General features: G+C 42.7%; 4 protein-coding genes across 4 annotated transcripts in view; 2 read left to right on the top strand and 2 right to left on the bottom strand. All coding sequences in view use genetic code 11, as the record gives it.

Annotated features, from left to right (window-relative positions):
• The window catches only part of EGR_08871 (Alpha-mannosidase 2), a gene marked incomplete at both ends in the record, with an annotated part of 13,074 nt that extends 7,465 nt beyond the window's left edge, over window positions 1–5,609 (bottom strand). The window contains 9 exons of the mRNA XM_024498120.1: window positions 137–321; window positions 2,001–2,181; window positions 2,716–2,893; window positions 2,934–3,107; window positions 3,182–3,309; window positions 3,383–3,554; window positions 4,955–5,099; window positions 5,178–5,235; window positions 5,413–5,609. Coding sequence (XP_024347452.1) covers window positions 137–321; window positions 2,001–2,181; window positions 2,716–2,893; window positions 2,934–3,107; window positions 3,182–3,309; window positions 3,383–3,554; window positions 4,955–5,099; window positions 5,178–5,235; window positions 5,413–5,609 — 1,418 coding nt within the window. The remainder of the gene's footprint in view (window positions 1–136; window positions 322–2,000; window positions 2,182–2,715; window positions 2,894–2,933; window positions 3,108–3,181; window positions 3,310–3,382; window positions 3,555–4,954; window positions 5,100–5,177; window positions 5,236–5,412) is intronic.
• A 508-nt stretch (window positions 5,610–6,117) lies between these two features.
• On the top strand, window positions 6,118–6,556 carry EGR_08870 (hypothetical protein; the record flags this gene model as incomplete). Its single annotated transcript, XM_024498119.1, has 2 exons — window positions 6,118–6,399; window positions 6,440–6,556. The coding sequence occupies 2 exons, from the start codon at window positions 6,118–6,120 to the stop codon at window positions 6,554–6,556; spliced, it is 399 nt and encodes a 132-aa protein (XP_024347451.1).
• Window positions 6,557–6,780: 224 nt separating this feature from the next.
• EGR_08869 (Glucosamine--fructose-6-phosphate aminotransferase [isomerizing]) lies at window positions 6,781–14,106 on the bottom strand (the record flags this gene model as incomplete). Its single annotated transcript, XM_024498118.1, has 14 exons — window positions 6,781–6,825; window positions 6,908–7,107; window positions 7,196–7,328; window positions 7,515–7,642; window positions 7,719–7,833; window positions 8,025–8,503; window positions 9,177–9,340; window positions 9,510–9,672; window positions 9,989–10,071; window positions 10,199–10,260; window positions 13,137–13,265; window positions 13,349–13,536; window positions 13,585–13,818; window positions 14,100–14,106. 14 exons carry the CDS (start codon window positions 14,104–14,106, stop codon window positions 6,781–6,783), a joined length of 2,130 nt encoding a protein of 709 aa, XP_024347450.1.
• Window positions 14,107–15,690: 1,584 nt separating this feature from the next.
• EGR_08868 (ATP-dependent rRNA helicase RRP3) lies at window positions 15,691–20,623 on the top strand (the record flags this gene model as incomplete). The annotated part of the gene is made up of 6 exons (XM_024498117.1): window positions 15,691–15,918; window positions 15,987–16,209; window positions 16,977–17,228; window positions 19,184–19,643; window positions 19,844–20,162; window positions 20,237–20,623. 6 exons carry the CDS (start codon window positions 15,691–15,693, stop codon window positions 20,621–20,623), a joined length of 1,869 nt encoding a protein of 622 aa, XP_024347449.1.
• Window positions 20,624–21,332: the final 709 nt, after the last annotated feature.

Genomic DNA, 21,332 nt, shown 5'->3' with positions numbered 1-21,332 from the left:
ATGGATGGATGGAAACAGGATGGATGGATGGATACAGGGTGGGTACAGGATGGATGGAATAAACAATTTATTATATGAACATGGCTCCACGAAAAAAACGGAGTGCTGAAATGAATCAAACAGAATGGAAACTCACCTCACTTCGGCCTCCACAAAACGTGCCATGGACTTGAATGAGGCATGACTGGTATAGTATCCGCTCCAAAAGTCATCATCTAGATCCGCGTAGGTGTAGAAATCACCAATGAAGGTGGAGAATTCCTTCAATTTGCTCCGTGAATGCACCAGATCAAAGTACTCCGAAAGTGTTCCAAAACGGATCTATGCACAAGAATGGGAAGCTCTTGGATCACCAGTACCTGAGACTCCACGTCAGACACTGTATGTGACATAAGTTGGAACGGTAAACTGAAATTACTTCGACTGATGACAAGTTGAAACAAATTCATCGAGCCTGTAATGAGTTCTACCGGTGTTTGATGTCCCAATAATCTTTGGAAGGCTTCCATAAGTTTAAAAATAGTCGTTTCTGCCATCAAAGGAGATAGAACCCAGCCAAGTTCTTTACGGTAAAAGAATGTGTGCTATTTTGGTCAGTGTCAAAACTTCAACTACATGACAAGAGCTAGCATTGAACATTAAGTGAAATCGCAGGAACGGGTATGCCTGAGATGACAGAGACCAAGAAAATGAACTATGACGAGCTATTTTCCGTTGCCTCGCTGTTCCTAAATTAATTTTCCCTTTGAATGAATGCTCCTACGAAATGTGATGGACGCATAGAAGGAGCTCAACTCATAATCCCCTCCCGAAGAGACACAAGCAAGCATAAAGACAGCACATTCTTCGGGGTTAAAGTGGTAGATCATGGCAGTTTTGGGGATGCTGAATGATGCATTCATTCGCGTAACAAACGTTGCAATGCAAAAAAAAAATCCCACATGGTGAGAAAAGCAGCAAATAATTCGCCAACTGGTGTTGGTGCAAATGGATTCTTTCATCATCCCCATTGAGCACCATGAAAACCTGACCCTCACAACGTAGTGGTAGAACATTGTATTTTTTTCACGATGACGAATGAGGAGACCTCTTGATCGTGGTAAATTTACGCTAGAGTGATTCATCACCAGAAGTGCACCTCTTCCCGAGCCCCTAGCAATAAATTTAACTGCATGTGATCGGAGACTAGGCACCGAGTTCAAGTTGGTTCGTTCAGCCGACAAGCTCAAATCGCACGTCTAATGACACTAGCATTCAAAGCAGTAGAAGAATAGTTCAGGGTGCAGTAAAGAGCAGTTCTTATTAGCACATATATTTGTACTGGATAAATGCGGGCCTTTTACAAGCCCTTACAGATTGCAACAGTTAATTGCAGCAAGCTTCACCGACACCACTATTTCAGGTCATGCGAGATGAAATCCATGAAAATCTAGGACAACTTTGGGGTTTCCTATGTGTATTGGTCTACACAAGAGAGGTCTCACTGAAAGTACTGGAACTTTTCCAGTCTCCCACGACTTAGCCTCCCAATGGTGAGCATGGAACCCTGACACTAGCACACCGGTCCTTCGGCGTGCTAGTAAAAAACTACATCCATCCTTACATCCCTTAAGGCATCTTCATAAAAAACTCGTGAAGCTCGTAAGAAAATGCGTGATTAGAAGGGAAAATTCTCACATTTCGCTTAGCCGAAGCTGTAAAAGTTAAGAGTAGGCAGGCAAGGCCGTCACGGTACCCACACCACCCTCCCATTTATGCAAAAAAAGCAAACGTGAGGTTAGAAAAATTGACTTGCAGGGTGTGGCTAATTTGTGAGCCTAGATTAAATACTACTATCTCCGTGATTGCAACATTTGCATCACACAAGTAACCATATACATGTGTGGAAAGATAAACCACTATGGATGGATAGAGAGATCTGGGATAAGCGAACCGGTTTGAGGTGGCAAGAGTAATTAATTCAGCAGATGGTAGATCACCAAATTTAGACATCCACTCACATGCATGTTGTATGACGCCTTGCTGTTGATATGATCCATGAGCATTTGATAGTTCGAGACTTGGAAGTCCCATTCTGCCAAAGTCAAGTAGCGAAAATCGTCTCCCAAAGGCACCAACAGAACATCACCGTTACTGAATAGTTTTGCCTTCTTACGATACTGATCCACTAGTACTTCGGCCCTTAAAAAAGGGGAACAAGGGTCACGAACTTCACCATGGCCATCGCTTTAAGCGTTTCTGACTAGTTAAAAAAAGATTATACATTGGATAGTGCGCGATTCGAAAGGCACAGGATGAGGAGATATACCCGAAAAAGGGGGGACTAGGGATCCTCCTATTTGGATCAATGCAACAGTCCTCGTGCAGGCATTGGAGACGGTCGTTAAACCTCAGATTTGCCGAAATGAGGCCTCTCCCTTAAATCATTATTTCGAGGACAACTTGGCTGGCCCAGGGGTAGGCAGTCGACAAGGCCATGAACACGTTTGACCCTCTAACTCTTACAATTTAGACTCCTTGAACTACTACTTCTGGGGTTTCACCAAAGGGAATTGTCAACGGGCTTATGCAGTTCTAAAGACTTGGTAATGTATGCCTCCGAGGACGCACTATAGCCACCAGGCATCAATATCGACTACGGTTTAATTGAACAATTCTCCCTTTTTGAAGATATTCATATCAAATTACCCAACAACAAGGTCTAATTCAACTCACCTAGCCTGCACATTCGACGGAGTGATCATTGTTGGCAGAACACCCCACGGACACCCCAAAACGTTCCGTATAAAATCAAACTGACAGCAGATACTAGGATCAGGTCCACAGGTGTGTGGAATATCGTAGGAGAAGAAGGGCGTAAGGTGCACAAAGACTTCTGTTTCCCCAGACGAATCTATCAGAGGACGGGAATGAATTTTAAGCCACCTTCTTACCCCAGGATTGGCGCCAAATAAACTCGAGGTTCTGCTTTTTCGCTAGGGCCTTTTTGACCTCATAATGAACACGATGAATGAGAGCATTTTTTATGCCCGCTTTGCGTAGGATATAGGTTGCCGTCGTACTGTGTCCGAACACGTCTATCGCCCAGCTCACGTTTGGCACAACACCTAAAGGGAAGAGTAGAACAAAATGGGACCCCAATCAGGAATCATGATGCCCTCAGGTGATGATGACCACTTACCAAGGTTGTCAAGCATCCAATGTTGACCTTCGATAAGTTGGGATATGGCTGCACCATAGTGAGTCAGGGCCTCGTCATGCACGACCCAACCACCAGTGGCAATTTCCCATTGCCCATCGCGGACAAGCCTGATTGGTGAAAAAGAGAAAGACAGCTAAGTCACATTCTAACTGGACGGTTGTTAAGATTTTAATAAGTTACTTGGTGAAGAGAGTTCGCACTGAGGGAGAAAGATCCTTCCACCACCTGTCTAAATAAGCGACTTCGGCGTAGATAAAACGAGCAAATGAATTTTTGCCCAGAAAATCAACAGTGGCATCCAGACCCCTGTGCGTACTTTTCTCGAAGTACTCGTTCAGTGTCATTAACCACCCTCAAAGGCAAAGATGAAACCAAATTGGAAATATTAGAAGCCTGTAGCATAGATATTAATCAAACACACCCTTAGCAAAGTGGCAACTATTTTAACTATGCAAACCCAGCCTCTCTTCCAAAATCCAGCCTCCACGAAGATGACATGGTCTGCCCACTCCATCTCTTTTATGTGTTTGTTATAAAGCTACGTTAAGGTTCGTCTGCCTCAAAGCATCTTCAAGAGTAACCCAAACGGTACATCAGTGACAGCATTTATGAGCGCACTCAAGAAGAATCTCGAACTGATAGCTGTACATCAAGAAAAAACGCTACAAAAGGAAGATGTCTACTGCGAACGGCTGAACCCAGAGAAACGTGTGAAAAGGGCTATCAAAAAAAGTATCAACTTTTGTTGATCATGCCAATTTTGAGTTTAGGAAGAGTTCTAGACCAAAGTTAAACTGACTGAAGATGATTAGTACAGGAACTGTCTAAAAATGGAAGTTAACTCCGATAGACAGCTGAGGAGACTTAAATTCGACCCAGCGAAGGGGAGGAAAACAGAAAGTATCTCTACAGCGCTACTTAGCACTGCGCGTTTCAAATGTCTGCCTCTATTTGTTTCTAGAAAAATTCTACTTAAAAGCGGAACGCAGTGGAATAGCTTTAAGCAATACCTCCCAAGCATACTCAAACACAATCCACCAAGACCTAATATTGAAATTGGAAAACATCTCAATGTAACAAAATTGAATTGTGTGCTATGCAATCCTACCGTTTAGTTTATCTCAAGCCTCTTGAATAGACTGGCAGCAGCTGATGAAGAAGAGATAACAAGAGGACACGTAGGTCAGTGTCCAAAGCTAGGCAACTACACAGCGGATTGATCCGCCCTGACACAAGGAGATTATCTATCTTTCCTGCATAATATAAACAACAAAAAAAACTGCAAAATCGCATTATTGTTTATAGCAGTCATTAATCTAAGCTCCCCTTCCCAGATAATTGCTCGTTTAATTCCAGATCTATCAATGTACCTAAACATTATCTGATAATATACAATATTAAAGGAAGGCAAACCAAGGAGGCTGGAGCGAATATTCCCACTTCCAAGGCATCCGCTCTCATACAATTCATCATGCTCTAAGCTCAGACCTCTTAAGCAATACCAAGCTCGTTTTCCAAGTTGAGATCACCCGCTGGATCAAAAACATTCTGCTATAAAATTAATCGGAGCTACCTGATTTGATGACCAGCTAAACGCATCATGTAGTAATAACCGGATTTTACTAACCTATTCCCATGACGGAGGAATAAAGGCATTCAAAAGTACAGCCAACGAAGAGATGATGGCAAAACAAGAAACCTAGGCTATTATATGTTCGAGAGAATGGCAAAGAAGCTTGTTTTAGAGCTCACCAGGGTCCTGATGAGAATGGGGGAGAACGAGAACCTCAAGCTTCTTATTATTCCAATCCGATGGAGAATAGGAGATATTAAAACCCTGTTTCCAGACGCCACCAGCTTCGTTTTTGAAGGGGATATTATCATAAAGGGGACCAGTCTAAAATTTTTTAAAGCTGTGTAAATACCCTATTCTTGTCTTGGAAAAAAATGCAGCTAAACCTGGACCTTAACGTACCTCTATATCGGCACGTGAAGCGTGGACTTGGGGATCACACTTCAACTCCTTTTGTTCTCTAAAACAGACAAGAAAATTAAATTGCACATAGAAAGAAAAAGTCCACATTTATTATAATACACAGTAATCCACACAGTTTAAACATGTAAGAACAAAAGCACGTTAGGTTTAATACAGAAATTAAGTAACAGGATATTTCCTAATTTGACAAAAAGTTACCGAATGCTCATCGTACACTATATTGTGTGGCACGTCGACTTCCACAGGCACTCTTAGCTTTTCAGCAAAGTCCTTGTTAAATTGATGAACCCTCTCCTGCAGGATTTTCATGTCCATGGTACCACGTGTTGCATAAAAGTATGTGAGGAGAGTAATGACGAAGAAAACACCACAGATAACAGCGAAACGCCTCAACGGTCGGCGCATGAACATAGTGGAAATCAAACAGCAGCAACTATAAAAAAAAAAACTAAAGTCCCGCAGGTCCCGTCACGAAGACCAACTAATGGGCTTAGCACAATTTTAAAACGTGCACCACGGGGTTGGTTGATGTATGGTGAAAAGGTAGCGCGCTTTCATTTTATTTTTAACTCAGTATGCAATACTGGATATTTCGTTGTTAAGAAAAATCTTTTACTTTTTACTTTTTCTTTTTACGGTTGATTAGTACACATTGATAAATTTTCGAGACTTCCTGGACCACTTGTATTCAGCAAAAACTTACTTCACGTCGCAACTCTATTAATTCTTTCATTTTTTATGGATAATACTTTTGCAGAAGTAAATTGTTTATTTTGTCAATGTAACTAGTTATCATAGTTACCTCGTCGCTTTTTCTGACCGCGATGTCTAAAAAGGATGGGGTATTGACTACAACATACCAAGCTGCATACAAAGACCCAAGATCGTGCCCAAGGTAACATATTTTTTTCCGAGTGACATGTTAAGATGTGCAATATCCTACCCTACTATCCAATGCGAATGCAATCCACCCACTAGTTCACCAATTAGGAAATACCTGCAAGACTACCGATGCAGAGCAATCAGAAAAAATCCAGTTTATCCCAAATGTGCAAACTACCACCCCTCTGCGTGGTCCCCGAATTCACAGGTTTTGCTTAGTAACATGAACAGCATGAAAGATCATTACTTTGACCGTGTACATTTTGGGTCAAATCATCCCGATAATAAACGATGCAATGAGCTCAAACAATTTGAAGATGTACGTTTAAACTTATCTGGTAGATTTGCATTTATCATAGTGGATAGAAAAAAATCGCGCATCCTACAAGGATATGGTTGGAACCCTCTTCCAACCCGAGTGCTGCTGCCTATCTATCCCACCAGCACGAAGGATTCAGCAGAAATACTGTTTCTGATTATTTTCATCCTTTATTCATTTTACACAAATAGACACCAATTTGTGTACTGAGAATGTATTATTATTATTGATAGCATTCAGACCACACTTACGCCTTGGAATGGTAACAAATTGGAATGGAGTTGAGAGTTAGGAAGGCACAGTAGAAATCGGAATTAGGGAGGAAGTTAGAGTAACGCAAAGGGACTTTGGTTCTGATCATTTAGTATTTCCATCGAATTTCTACTCTACCGTAACCGATTTGGCTAGGTTTCTTGGACAGTCAACCTGAAATGCAAGAATACATGTGATTACTAACGGCAAAATTTTTCGTTTCAGAGGCGTTTTTAGCCAAATAACTTTCACTTACATCAAGTCCCTTCATTCGAGCAACATGGAAGGCGAGTAGTTGTAGTGGAATGACAGCCAGAATGCTCTGCAAACAATCAACAGTATGAGGTATCTCAAAAATCCTTTTTGCAAGCTTCTTCAAGTGTGGAGCTACATCTTCGTTTGTGATCAGAACGGGGCTTCCTTGACGTGAATGAACTTCGTGAAGAGCGTTGAGAACTTTCTAGAAGAAGAAGAAGAAGACGGAGCATGAGAAGTCCGTTTAAACTATTTTAATCCATTAAGGAGGTCCGAGCGATCGGATGACTTGCCTCATAGAGACGATCTTTGGTGACAACCATGATGATTCGCATCTCGGCGTCAATCATTGCCAAGGGTCCGTGCTTCAACTCACCCGACACTATGCCCTCCGCGTGGATGTAAGTCAGTTCTTTGAGTTTCTAGAGACAAAGCATGGAGATAAATTTGAATGGAAGTAAATATAGGATGGACAGATAAGTGAAAACATTTGAGTCGAGTGGTGGACAGAGCTAATGCAAAGGAATGATTTCGAGATAAATGAGCAGAGGATAGATGAACAGGTCAGGGAAGGATGAATAGATGAGTAATTTGGCAGACAATCTTACCAGGGCCCCTTCCAAGCATGTCGCATAGTGATAGCCACGACCTAATACAAGAATGCTTCGTGCATTTACCATATCCTCGGCTATCTTGACAATCTCATCATCCTTGTGTAGAATGGAGTCAACTTGTTCTATAAGTAGATTATCACCTTAGTTTGTTGGGTACCAAGGAATAGGTTGAATATTTTTTATAAAATGTCAACCAACCTGGCAGCCGACTAAGTGCTTCGATGATCTCTTTTCTCCGCTCCTGCAACGAGATTCTATCGGCAGACAGAACCAAAGCAAACATCACCATGGCGATGATCTGACTGGTGTATGCCTAAATGAGGTCAAAGATAAAGGGTATGAGCAACTTTCATCGGTGAACTCGAGTCTGCAATTACATCGGTGGTGGAATCGATTAGTCTAGCATATGATGCAGAAAGGAGTGAAAAAGTGACACCTAGACTTGGCAGCACACATCTGTGTTGAGAAGTGATTCCCAAGACAAAACTTAAGACACCACCAGACACGTGCCTTTGTGCTAGCCACACCAATCTCCGGTCCTGCATTCATGTGAATCCCGCAATCCGTCTCCCGTGACAGCGTTGATCCCGCTGTGTTGGTGATGCCCAGAGTCATGGCGCCGCGTTTGAGGCAGTACCTCAATGCCAGAAGTGTATCCGCCGTCTCTCCAGACTGGCTAATAAATATGCAGACATCGTCACGGAAGACGGGTGTAAGACGATCCAGAAAATCACTAGCCAGTTCCACCATTACGGGAAGTTCGGTCAACTCCTCGACTAACTCACGAACGGCGACCGCGGCGTTGTAGCTCGTTCCACACCCGATGAACATCAATCGACGACTTCGCTTAATGTCCACGAGGTTATTCTTGATACCACCCAGGACAACAGTCATGTCGTTGAAGTTCACCCGTCCACGCATGGTGTTGAGGATGGAATCGGGTTGCTCAAATATCTCCTTCTGCATGAAGTAGTCGTAGCTACCTGCATAAATACGCGCAATAAAAATATTTATACTGATGTATTTTAAGTAGATATTGTTTTGCCGGATTTAACCAAATTCACAAATCCGATATTTGTAACTGGGCTGGTAAACCTATCTTAGAAAGGCAAGCCTGCCTTTTACTACCTGAAAAGAGAGGGTCACCACAACCCTTCTTGATATCCCGTTCACCTCTTGAGGATCGAGCTCGAATAAAATCGAAACGCTCCGCTGTCTTTCTGTAGACTAATAATACACCTCCCTACCGATTCTTACAGCTTGACCTCCGTGGATGACCAGAGTGCAGCATTTGTTATATCGTTATACCTAAACTTTACAATAGGGGGGATTTGCTGTCCATCCGACAACCCAGTGCTCAGGATTTGAAACAACGTCAACTTCCCTGAGGCCCAAATTTGAGCTCTGGATAATGACTACTACCAAGAAGACACTACCAAATACCAGCGGGTCCCAACTTATCCCAGGGAAATTATGGTCAGCTGGCATGATACTTCCATTCCTGACGCAGATTTTAGGTGAATTTTGCCACAAAGTACGATTGGAACATATCATTATAGCCCTCAAGCATCAGAGACTACCAGCGCCCAGAAATACTTCATTGTCTACCACGTTGCTACTAAAATAGGTTGAGCAAGCCTTGCTCAACCGCATTACCTTTCATAATTTCCTTAATTTCGAGGTGCAGAGTGACAATATCACGAACGGAGGGTTCATTCGCCGTTTTAGTGATTCGGTGGATGGAGAGGGTTCCAGCTCGCACTGCTGCGATATCATTGTCCTCCAGGTAGATCACCCGATCTGTGTGTTCTACGACTGCGCTGCCAGACGGAGCAAAGATTGAGTCAATTCAGATTAACAAGCCTCTGTAAGTTGTCACAAAACCTAGCCCTCACCAACAGTCCTTTTGTATATTAATGATAAAACATTCTTTTGCACCACTATAGCTTAATAAGGCTGCACAGGAGGCACAGGCCTCCACAAACTTACCTCGCATCGGATGAGAGGAAAAATTCAATATCCTTCTTATCTGACTGGGCCGACAGATGATAATCGGGGTTTTGTTGAGGCGTTGTGGGTCTATGGCTCAAAAAATATGCATCTTCTTCATCTCCACCGGCTAAATCGGTAAAGCACTTTGATCCCCATCGATCTAAATAGCAAAAGGCATGGGGTCGGCATTGCCATTCAAGAGGCGCCAAAAAAGCCATTGTGAGTCAATGCATTGAGGTGGGAATAATTCACATCATGCAATTTTGCATCTCTTACGACACTGGCCTCAAATCGCGATGATGACCGGACATACCTGTGTAATTTGTACTAATCTTGTAAAAATACTTTCGCTTTCTACGGCCCAAGAAAAAGGTTTATGTAAGTTGAAGAGCGATTTGACTTCTCATCAAACTATTTCTGATACCCCTTTAAAAAGCTCAAGTAATGAAAAGGCAGTATAGAAACGTTAAAGGTACCTTTTGTAGGATATGAAACGGGGATTTGGTCCATTGTCAACTTGTGTTGGCTCTTGATGCCAAGTAGAAGGGGGCTGCCACGTCTAGAGGCATAAACAAGATGTTTGCTTACAATTGATAAGTAGACGTTATTATTCAATGTCCAAGTTAAAAGTGGTCATTTTAAAGGAATGCTGTTATAAATGAGGACGTGAAGAATTAAGGACTCACCGTGTTGCGACAATCTCGCCAGGGTAATAACGGCTTTTGCAGGCCAAAGCAAAGGAGCCGTCCTAAAATGAAAAGAAAAAAAAGATAAAAGAAAATGGATTTCCTTGGCACTCTCTAATTATCCAAACTATGTGGGCAAAAAGGGTAATGTGAATTAAAGGGAGGGACCCTTACCACATCACGTAAATCACAATCATGGTTTTATGTAGCACAAAAAAGTGGTTTACAGGGGGTAGTCAAAATCAATTGACAGTTAAGGAACAACAAATCGAAATCGCAGTTCTTGTTTTTGAGAAGCGGCCTCAAAAGGCACACTTTTGCGAAAAAGAGTGAAAAAAGGAATAATTAATTGTTCAAGTGTCAATCACTTCTGCTGTTGCGCATTTGTAAGCACAGTGTGAAGTAAGGCACGAAATAGTTTTAAAGGTGTGTAGAGTTTAGTATTGTTGCAGCGCACAACTGGCCTTAACAAATGGATGCATAAATGGGAAGTGGCCGAGTCTGTGCGTGCGTGTAATATGACTCCGGGTGGCAAGCTGCTTGGGTTTTGCGCTCCACTTTCGGAGTTGTCACCCAGATGTGAAGCTGGACGCAACAGTTGCACGTCAGTCGCACCAGAGGTGAGGGGACAGCGTTTCCTCGCATACTAGATGGTTAGAGCTGCAAACACAAGTTCACGTTCAGCGGTAAGTCTGCTTGGTAATGGCATGAAGCACTCTCTCCCGTAGTAGACCATGATTGGATTTCCAGACCCAAATTGTTGAAATAGCCCAATTAAGATGCTTAAATGATGACAGTCACAAGCAAGGGAAGAGGCGAATTCACAACAGGCCCAGGAGACCGGGTTACCAACAGTTGAAAGGGTAGAGGGATAGATGAATGTGAGTGTAAGATTTACCCGTTTCTCATCTGAAACAGCTCTAAGACTAATAGAGGAATTAGATTTGAGGTTTTCTCCCACTCATCACCACATGATGAGAACGAGAAATTGCACAATCAAATTGATTGCACATCTTGAGGGCAAATAAAGGCGAGAAAAAAGAGTCCCTTTATGACAACACTAAGGGTAGAATACACATTACGCCACATCTTTCAAACCTGTCACCCAAGCGACTGGTGACTCATGTTCAAGGTTAGGTTATCAAACTAAGGGAGAAGTACCGACCAAGGTTGCATCGAAACATAATTTACAACCTGAGCTGGTTATTCTACCTCGTTTATTCTCGCTGAGGGATGAGAACTGCAAGACATAAGGTGTGAGACAAATAAGCCGAAGATCTATCCAATGAAGATGAAAAGCCAAATCTTCACAAGTTAACGACGTATGAACCAACGAAATTCATCGTTTCGTGGCTCCTGTCTAGTTACCATGGGCACTTAAAATTACCCAGACCTCTTTCAGTCTCTTCCCCCTTACCCTAATCCGCATTTTAGAAGTCTTCACCTTATGTTAGTATCTTGGGTCAAGCTTTCCTCCAAACAGATCAGCTAGTTCCTTTAAGAGAGAGGTGCATGATGTGGATGGTTAAATCTACGAAGGCTCACAACAGAAGGGCTGCTAGGGGGACATGGGAATGAGACAACTCGGAGAATTAACCGAGTTCCAATTTGATCATAACAAGACGAGATGGTAAGGTGAAGGAGCCATACAACCCGGCATCACCTGGCCTGACGAAGGTCATGGTTCATTTATTCCACCCCGTCTCCTAGACGCAGGCGATAAGGAGGGGCACGGCGTGGAGTGATGTGAGTAATGTCAAGCCCCCAAGATGACGCATCCTAAAGGACCTTAAAACACACTTTTTGTTCTCGTCAATGGAGAAAAGTCTACTGCAAAGCTACTTAATTTCCCATTTGATATTATTTGACATATACTGTGATGTGAACAAGTAACGTCGGTCCGGATCCCAAGACCCTGATACCGTGGTTAAATGGCATTTATGTGGCAAAAACTTCCTTATTTAGCAGAAAAGATGGTTTATAAGTGTGGGAACTACACGCTATCAGAATAATCCTCTTTTCCACTAACTGTCAACTATCTCAAAGTAGAATACAATTTTTTTCTTATAAGAACACAAACTGAAGCACCAATCAACATCAGAAAATCTCGAAAAAACCTGACTTTACATTGACGTTGAATGGTGGCACCAAAGGAGTTAATCAAGTGAACCAACCAATCAGAGATTATGCCCACTGGCACTGAAGGTATCGTAGATGAAAGAGAAAATGAAGATGACCACACGCTCAATTCATGAAATAACCTCCACAAGTACAACCACATCTCATAGGTGGCATTGTCGCTCAACTTCAAGGTGGAAAAAAGCAAGTGGAGCGAGTCATGTGTACAATCATACACAGATTATTTGGAAAAGGCGGGGCATAAATTTGCACAGCTTATTCACCGTTGATTGAAGTCGTATATGAGCGTTGCTTACAGCTTTTGCACTACGCAAACGTTGAAGGATCTCAATGCACTCACCAACTCACTGTGCCATTATCAAAAGAGAAGGCTTTCTGCGTGGGTGGATGAGTGGCGTGGAGCGTTGCTGAAAACTATTCCCGTTAGGCTTGTGGAAAATTTTTGGCGCCATTATAAGAACCATCTGTTTATGTGACACTGAAGGAGAAACAACAGTCTCCGTGGAGAATGTGTAGCATGTTCATATGATAAGTGACTATATCGTCGAGAGCAGAGTGAATTGATTAAAGGAATGCGAGATAAATAATTTGGCATGATTGAAAGACGTGTTTAATGCGACACGTCTACGCATATTGTGAAATTAGAGTACTGGCGCATTTGTGCCTTAGAGTTTACGAATTTAGCCAATGGTAATGAATGTGTTTGAATTAAGTAAACAACACGTGTGTAATGACTCAATGCCACTGACTGCAACTGTTTCAAAGATGACAAGTAAATAAGTAAATAAACATTGCTAACCAATTCTCGGATGGTTAGTTCGACGAGTTGTTCAAAGGTAAGACTCGAGTTGCGCCTATAGAGATGCAGCATCAGCTTTGGAATGACCTCTGTGTCAGTTTCGGTTTCGAAAACGAAGCCCTTTCGCTCCTAACACAAAGTAAATTTAAAAAAAACTCTTTAATCTTAAAAGTACAAAGCACATCAAATAAAAAGTTCGATAACTTTCGTACCAGAAGGGAACGCAGATCTTTAAAATTAGTGATGATTCCATTGTGAACAACGGTAAAAGCATTAGTAGAATCCGACGACTGGGGATGAGCGTTTTGTTCACTGGGCTTGCCGTGAGTGGCCCAGCGAGTGTGAGCAATGCCCACATGGGTTTCGAAAATCGGATCGTCGTGTTTCCCCTCAAGCATTGCTAAAACACAAAAAGGAATAAAAAATAACGAATGAACGCCACACATACCCTTAACAACCCTGCTCAATTCCTCAACTTTGCCCGGATTTCGAACAACAAGAACATTTGCAGAACTAGCGTTCTCCTTGTCAGATCCACCACTGGCTTTCACACAATCCTCATCAATGGCGATTCCAGCTGAGTCATAGCCACGGTATTCAAGACGGCGAAGCCCATTAATGAGGACTTCGGAAATCTGCTTTCTCGATACCGGAGTGTTGTAATTCAGGTATGCGAAAATTCCTTAAAAAATCGGAAATGAACTGGTTTATGATCCCAAATTAAGGTTTATACACACAAACACCACTAGAAAATGCTGCAATGTGTTAGGCAGCAGAAAATTCCTCTATTAATCGTTATCCCACTGTTTAAAATTGTGCATAATAATCATTTACGTTACATATAATAAAGCCATATTAAACAAGGCTTCTACCGCAACGCTAGCAAAGAAAGCCAAAAAATCTGTTACGAAGATAATTAGGATTGCCATCAAGCAAGAAAATTAACACTTGAATTTGACTCACCACACATTGGGTGAACAGAGACGATACACGCGTATTTGGCGTGGCCTAGACAGTACAATGAATCGAAAGATTAAAATAAAAGTTGTGTGACGTCAGATCCGGTGCAATAAATTAGGCAATTAAAAAAATTGTGTAACGTTGGGCAAACAATTGTTAACAAAAGTTTTTCTGCTAGTAAAGCACTTAATCAGGTCAAATTCTGGCCTAAAGATGTTAGGAATGTCGTCGTGTCCTTTCGATGACCTGGGGCGTGCTAACTATTCCCTATTTAATTTCAAATGTAAAATGAAATACAATAAATCTTGTTACAAAGGACTAAAATTGCAAATTAACATGCTGTTCTACCCTGACTTTAATTTTTTAGAAGTTTGTATTCTAGCAGCCACCATGTGCAAAGATTTGGTCTTATTTGCAAGCATTTTAATGTATATACCTTTAAAAGGCCCTAATAAATAGCAAAAAGTTCAAAAATAAAAGGCGCACATAAGGGCTAAATGGTCACAGACATGTCTGAGTGGCAGAATGCGAAGTTCCTGACGTGCCTGAATTCGGAAAGCGTATGTTCTGCAGACCAAAATAAACTAAAACCATGCCTTTGTAAAGCTCATTTGTTTGTCTGGCCTTTGATTTTGACAAAGAGATTTTTGGATCTCCGCCGCTGTACCATTTCCATACGACCTAGCCTCCAGTCTATTGCTGTTTTAGCGCCCCGAGACACGTCTTTGCAAGTTGTGGTTTTTCACATCAGGATGGACTTAGACATGCCAGTGGCCGCTCAGCACTCCTATACACTAAAAAATATATTTACTTTAATCCTGTGACTCTTTCTATGCCTCGTAGATTTCAAAATGCCACAGAATATCGTTTAAACTGACTTGTCTTGATACAAATTTTAGGAAGATGCATAGCTCACACTACCGTTCACTGATGACTAGTCTTTTAAATCCCTGCAAGTCTTGTTATGATTTTAAAAATTACATAGTGCCCATGCAAATGTGCGCAATTTTTAAAATTGCCAGGGAAGCAACTCACAAAATGTGTGGAAAATTTTTTGCACTGCGTTTGTGATATGATAATAGCATTGTTGTAAACTGTATGAATTGATTATTAGGTTCCGAGTTGAGCAAATAATTGCGATACTTTGTCATGGCACGTTGAGATTTCTACCTAAAAAAGACAGCATAATGCTAGGGCAGAATGTACATATTTGCGATACAGTGGGTTTTTGTTCTTCTGGCTTGGCTAGGAGGACAGCCCACCCGGTAGAGATACAATAACGGAGCCCCTAATGAGAGTTTTAAAAAATGAGTCCAATGCAATAAAAACTAGCATGTCACCTTTCACAGCAACAGAAATTCAAAAGTTGTGAACTCCCAGTTGGCCACTGCTTTCCTTCCACTAGATCACAAATCCGTAGTTAAAAAGGTCGAAACCTGTCAAATAGTGCTTAGTATATTAATCATTTAACAGATATCGTGCTTAGAAATGATTTTACTTGCAGAAACGCTAAATAAACCCTGTGGTTTATTCGGATGTACTGTTGTTGAAGCTCTTCATTCGAAATCACGCTCTAATTGTTGTATTCGGCGTGATGGGTGACTTTTTGAGCTTGGGTTTATGCGCCTCTCTCACGAAATGTTGTAATGATCTGGGCTGGAAGAACCCGTTGCCCATTCAGGTGTCATCAATCCCACCGTCGTTAAAGGGTATTCGAACCAATGCCTTTTACTCTTCCTTTCTGCTTGTAGGAAATGATATCATTGGGACATCAGAAACGGGATCTGGCAAAACGGCAGCGTTCCTTCTCCCAATTTTACAAGTAGAGTACCTCAAATTACTTGCTGTTGTTTGGTTAAAGTTTAATTCTTCGTCGTTTCATTGTTCTAGCATTGGTTGAGCTCCGGTCGACCGAAAGGCTATGCTCTTGTTTTGGCTCCAACAAGAGAGCTAGCACTTCAAATAACGGATACAGCAAACGTGATAATGAGCAATTTCAGTGATGAGGATGGGAAGATCGGTAATCCTCTTAATGTTTCCCTACTGATTGGTGGTGTGTGCGCGGCGGATCAGGCCGTCGCTCTAGCTTGGTGTCGGCATCATTTCATTGTCGGTAAGTTTGATGCACGGCTGTCATCTACGAAGTACACGGTGTTTTTTTTAAGTCCCCAACCGTATCTCATTGAGTTCTATTTCTATGAGCAAATCACTCTGTAACCCCTGTGGTTCATGCACTCGTGTGTATTTTGGTGCACGTGTCCGTACCTAATCTTCAAAACGGCTATTTCATCGTTTACTCTACATTATTTAGCATAACTGATAACTGAATTTTTGCACTTGTCAGCTTGTAACTAGCCTAACCAAAGTTGGCCAATGTACATTGGGTCCATAGGTAATAGTTTATCTGTGTTAAGGCTGCCCTTTGTAGTTTGTTATCCGTTGTGATGTGTGTAAATTTGCCAGGTAACGGGTTCGAAAAATGGCTGCAACTTTTACTCCTTGAGAGTGGTTCTCTTTTTTGTAGGCTCAAGCCTCAATTTAACTTGATTGCTTCTTGTGTAACAAATATGCGGTCAAGACGCCGATATCTTTTAAAGTGGAAAAACACCCAAATTAATCAAATACCACACTATACCATTTACTACCTTCTAGCTGTTAGTTTCAGCGACTTATAGTTTCATGCTGCCCGAAGCGTTTCATTCATAATCATAATCATCTCTATTGACCAACGCGATCATTTTAAAACATTCATTATGTTGAAATCAATGAATCGGTTGTGTTTTCATGTTTCTACATTTTTGTTATACTTTGTTGATTTCAATACAGCTCCTCAGCCAGTTCATCTTGCGTTTACTTTGTCTGTTGCTTTGCCCTTTTCAGCTACACCAGGCCGTCTGGCGGAGCACATCAAACAGTCGTCTGGATTTGCGCTTCACCACCTCTCCACTATTAAGCACCTTGTCCTCGATGAAGCCGATCGAATGCTCAGTTTGGAGTTTGCTGATGATCTGGATCTGCTGTTGAACCTCTACGAAAGGCCGACAACTTTAGGTAGACGAGGAGCTAAGGGTGACACATTCCTCGAAAAGCGCGCGAAAGAGGTGGCTGAGGTGGAATCAGGGCATATTGAGGGTAGGGAATGCTTTTTCTCAACTTTTTTTCATGGAGTTACTCATTACTTATTTCGACCATTTAGTCATTCATCGTGTGACCTTTACTTTTATTTACATCCAAATTTAACAAGTGTGCGAGTCTTGTCTTTCCGTCGTTTATTTTTCGCAGTTAATCTGGGAAACCTGGCTAACGTTGTGCTTAAATTGTATGGGCGACTTGTTTTGCTAGCAGAAATCATTTGGGTCCCCTCCTTACTCCGAGTGTAGTCATCAGTAAAACAACCTATTACTTTACGAAATAACAGAGCCTAACCTTTACGCATCTTCCATCTATGTGGGTCTTTTACTTCCCGATAAGAGATTATTTTTGGCGTTTTTGGAAACGAAGGTGTAGTTTTGCCGGAGGACTTGCTGGTGTCATAATCAGGGAAGGTATTGGATATTTTGCAGCGGAAATAAAGATTTAATTCGTTGTGCTACACGGGTTTAGTTCTTCTGACATCCTCGCCTTTTATATCTACTCCATTTTAGTAGTGTATTAGTAAGGCCCGATTGTCACGTCCCTCAAGATGGTTTTCTCCTTGAATCACCTTTCATTACAAGCGATGGCTCTTCTCCAGAGGAATCTAGGTTAATTGCTGAACTAACTTTTATTAAATGGTTTTTTTCTTGGGATCCGTAGATACTTTTGCGTGCAATCACGCGATTGTCTGAGCCCAGAGAAATTGCATAACTACGTAGAGAAGTATGAGTCGGGGGAGTGTGAGGGTGAGGCTGCATCTCACTCCTTTCCTCTCCTGTCCTAGTTAGAGCCCACACCTTCGTACTAGCAAAGTTTGTGATGGGAGGTGTCGTTCTCTCCTGTAGTAATAGAAATGATACTTTCTCCCCATCGACCGATTGATCACTTCTGTGGAGCAGATAGGTAGATCTCGAATGTAGTGTAGTCGTGATCCGAACTTCCACATGTGAACAACTGTGTGTGGGGTGCACCGCATGAATGCAAGGCAGACATATTCCTGGGTAATGAGGTAGTCAGCGGTTTGAGAATAACCAATGACAAGCTCTTCCACCTAATAAACGATGAAGTGCATCATCACAAGCCATTTCGCCAGGCAGACAGCCAGTCAGTTAATCGGTTCTTTGACGAAGGGGTGTGTTTGCAATGTAGCAGAAGTGTCTGCCGACTCATGCCGCCAATTCACCCAGCCGCTTTTCAGTTGCCTCATCATCAACTGTATGACGCATTCCCAGCAAATAGTATCAAGAAAGAGCAACATGTAGTCCTCCACGATTAGAGGTGAGGTGGGGTTGTGAGCATAGTACATCCATTCCTTGGGGATTTACCACTCGAATTACTCTTGCAAGTCCCTAGTTAACGGTGGATTCTGTTGCCGCTTTTTACCCCAAATGCTGTACGATAGAGTTGACGAGAAGCCTTAATGGCAAGGGCGCCGAGTCGGTCTCGGTTTGCAATGTGGACACACATGATGCGCGTCGGGTTCGTCCGACGGATGCTGACACTGAATGGGCTCAAATGAGCTGGGAAATGAATAACCGAGAGCATATTGGCGCGTTGCACCCACGAACTGGTGCATTTGGATCTGTGCTTTTGGGCGCAGTTCATTCCAGTGGCCTATATCAACTACGAAAGTGATCTCTTGGTCATCTGGCAGTTTGAGGCACTTTCCTTCCCTTGCATGCTTGAAGGCTTCATCTCGTGTGAAAGGTTTTTGCCGGACCGCGATATCTTCTTTATTTTCTTATCTACCCAACATCTTCGCAACTGTCAGTCGGCATTTTAAAATGCTCTGCTTTGTATCAGGAGTAGTAATTTTGAGGTTGAAGACAATGCGTTCGACTTTGAAGTTATGCCCAGAACCGCTTTGACCACCTTTTCAGCAAGTTCATCGGGCGCGAGTTCGCCAAGGGTGGTAGCTGAGTTAAATTTATCCTTTCTTTCACTTCCACAAGAATCTGTGACTCTCGGCATGAAGAGAACCAAGTATCCTCATCCTCAAACCTACCTCTTCACCGCTACGATGAACAAAGATGTGAGAAGTTTGCGTCGCGTAGCGCTTCGCAGGGATGCTGTTATTTGCACCTCCACCACTTCCAATCAAATGCTCTCCAAATCACAACCCATCATCACTGTTGACTTACCAGCTGGCTTGAGTCATTACTGCTTGCCAACTCGTAGAGTTGACAAACTGGCGTGCCTTGAGTGGCTATTGGAGAAGAAGGGCGATGTTCAGGCGCTAGTCTTCTGCGCTCGTTGCCATGAGACGCGTTTTTTGGCGGCATTTTTGGTGGAGCGTGGTTATCGGGCGGTAGGACTGATGGGAAAAATGAAACAAGTGGAGAGACGCCGTGTACTAGCCGAATTTGTAGCGGGAAAGGCGAATATTTTGGTCGCAACGGACGTGGCTAGTCGGTGCGTTTTTTTTGATGGCTGCGCATGTTGATTATTGCTACTGACAATTTATCAGTAGGCTGCTTGATATGCGTGTTTTCATTTAAACGCTATTTTTTCAAATAAATTAGGTGTTATCAGATTTTTCCCTATTTTACTTAAGTATGCTGTTTATCTGTTCAAGTTTCGGATTTGGATTCTTTTATTTCTTCACTCACCAGTGGCCTGGATCTACCCTTCGTAGCTCTGGTAATCAATTATGGCGTCCCTCTCACCACCAAGTCCTACCGTCACCGCGTTGGTCGCACAGCTAGAGCTGGTCGCTGCGGCATTGCCGTTACTATAGTGACCCGTGATGAGGGAAAAGCCTACCTCGATCTTGAATCTGTTCTCCTCCCCACGAAGCCGAGAGAACCGCGACGCTGTATTCCGCGTTGGCCGTATCAACTTCCCCCAGAGAAGGGGAAACAATCCGATGGTGAAGTTGGTATGGAAACGCGGAGACGCCTGGCCGAAGAAGCATGGTCAAGGGCTGCAAAAGTGATTTGGGTTCTTACCAATAATCGGTTGCTCATGTGATTTCAGCAGTAAATATTTTCGTACTCATATTTTAGGCTATTCGTGAGGAAGAGGCTCGTAGGCTAGCAGAGGAGGAGAAAAAAAGGGAAGATTACTCCATTGATTCCTCCTCTGAAGGAGAGGGCAACGATGGCGATGAATTTGACGCCATTGACGAGGCAGAACTGGCTCATCAGTCCTGGGCTAGTGGAGCGGCGGGGATAGCGGCGTATGCGGAGGCGATGCGGCGAAGGAAACAGCAGCGTCGAAACAATCGGACTACAATGGAGGGGAGCGAGGGGCAGAACGCGGCAGAGGTCAAAAGCGATACTGATAGCGAGGTGGATGAGGAGAGAGGTAATCTGCACTTTGATCAACCGATCAAGGAGAAGCGGGCTGCGAAGAGAAGGGCAATGAATCAGAAGAAAATGCGACCACGTTGAGATGTAGCTGTGATGTACGTGTATATAGTTGTGAATATATGAGCACCTTTGTAATTTTACCCCATGCTTTCCTATTTTGGTGATTTAAAGGCTAAAGTGGGCTGTGTTTTGACTTGAATTGGTTTTACCACTTTTTAATTTGGAGTAGGAAGGTGTTATTGGGTTTGAGTCCTTGAGCACTTGCTCCCTTATCAGTTGTTTCAAAGCTCATCTGATATGCAGTTTACCGAAAAAGGTGAGGTAACAATGTGTATATTCCCTTTCCCTATGATCTCACCTGCTTTTGGAGAGCTGGTTCTTCTCTCATAGTTGTGCCTGTAGTCGGATTTGGCCTTCGTGAAGGAAGTGGAGCAACTTCAGGCTTATTCAGTTTACTCACGGAGGGTTACTCGGGAAGGAATTTCCCTCCCCTCCCCCCATTCACGTCGACGTTTACGAATATGTGCACCCAGCTTGCATGTTTTTGCCCTCTTGGTCCCTCTCTTTTGTTTATTGACTGCCATTATCGTATTCCTGCTGGAAAAGATATTCGGGATCGGTGTTTTTCTGCTGAAGTACATTTACTCATTTGTAGTGCTACTCAATTGCAAGTTCGTCAAATAAGTAGTATCCCAACGGGCTTCTCAATTTTGCTGTGCAAGCAAATTACTATCTCGAAATTGGACGCAGACTAATGCGTGGCTTTGTATTGACAGTGGACTAAGCGGTT

Source organism: Echinococcus granulosus (assembly GCF_000524195.1).
Source record: "Echinococcus granulosus chromosome Unknown EG_S00122, whole genome shotgun sequence".
NCBI lineage: Eukaryota > Metazoa > Platyhelminthes > Cestoda > Cyclophyllidea > Taeniidae > Echinococcus > Echinococcus granulosus.
Note: the sequence above shows the minus strand (reverse complement) of the source record. Positions and strands in the feature narration are given on the sequence as shown.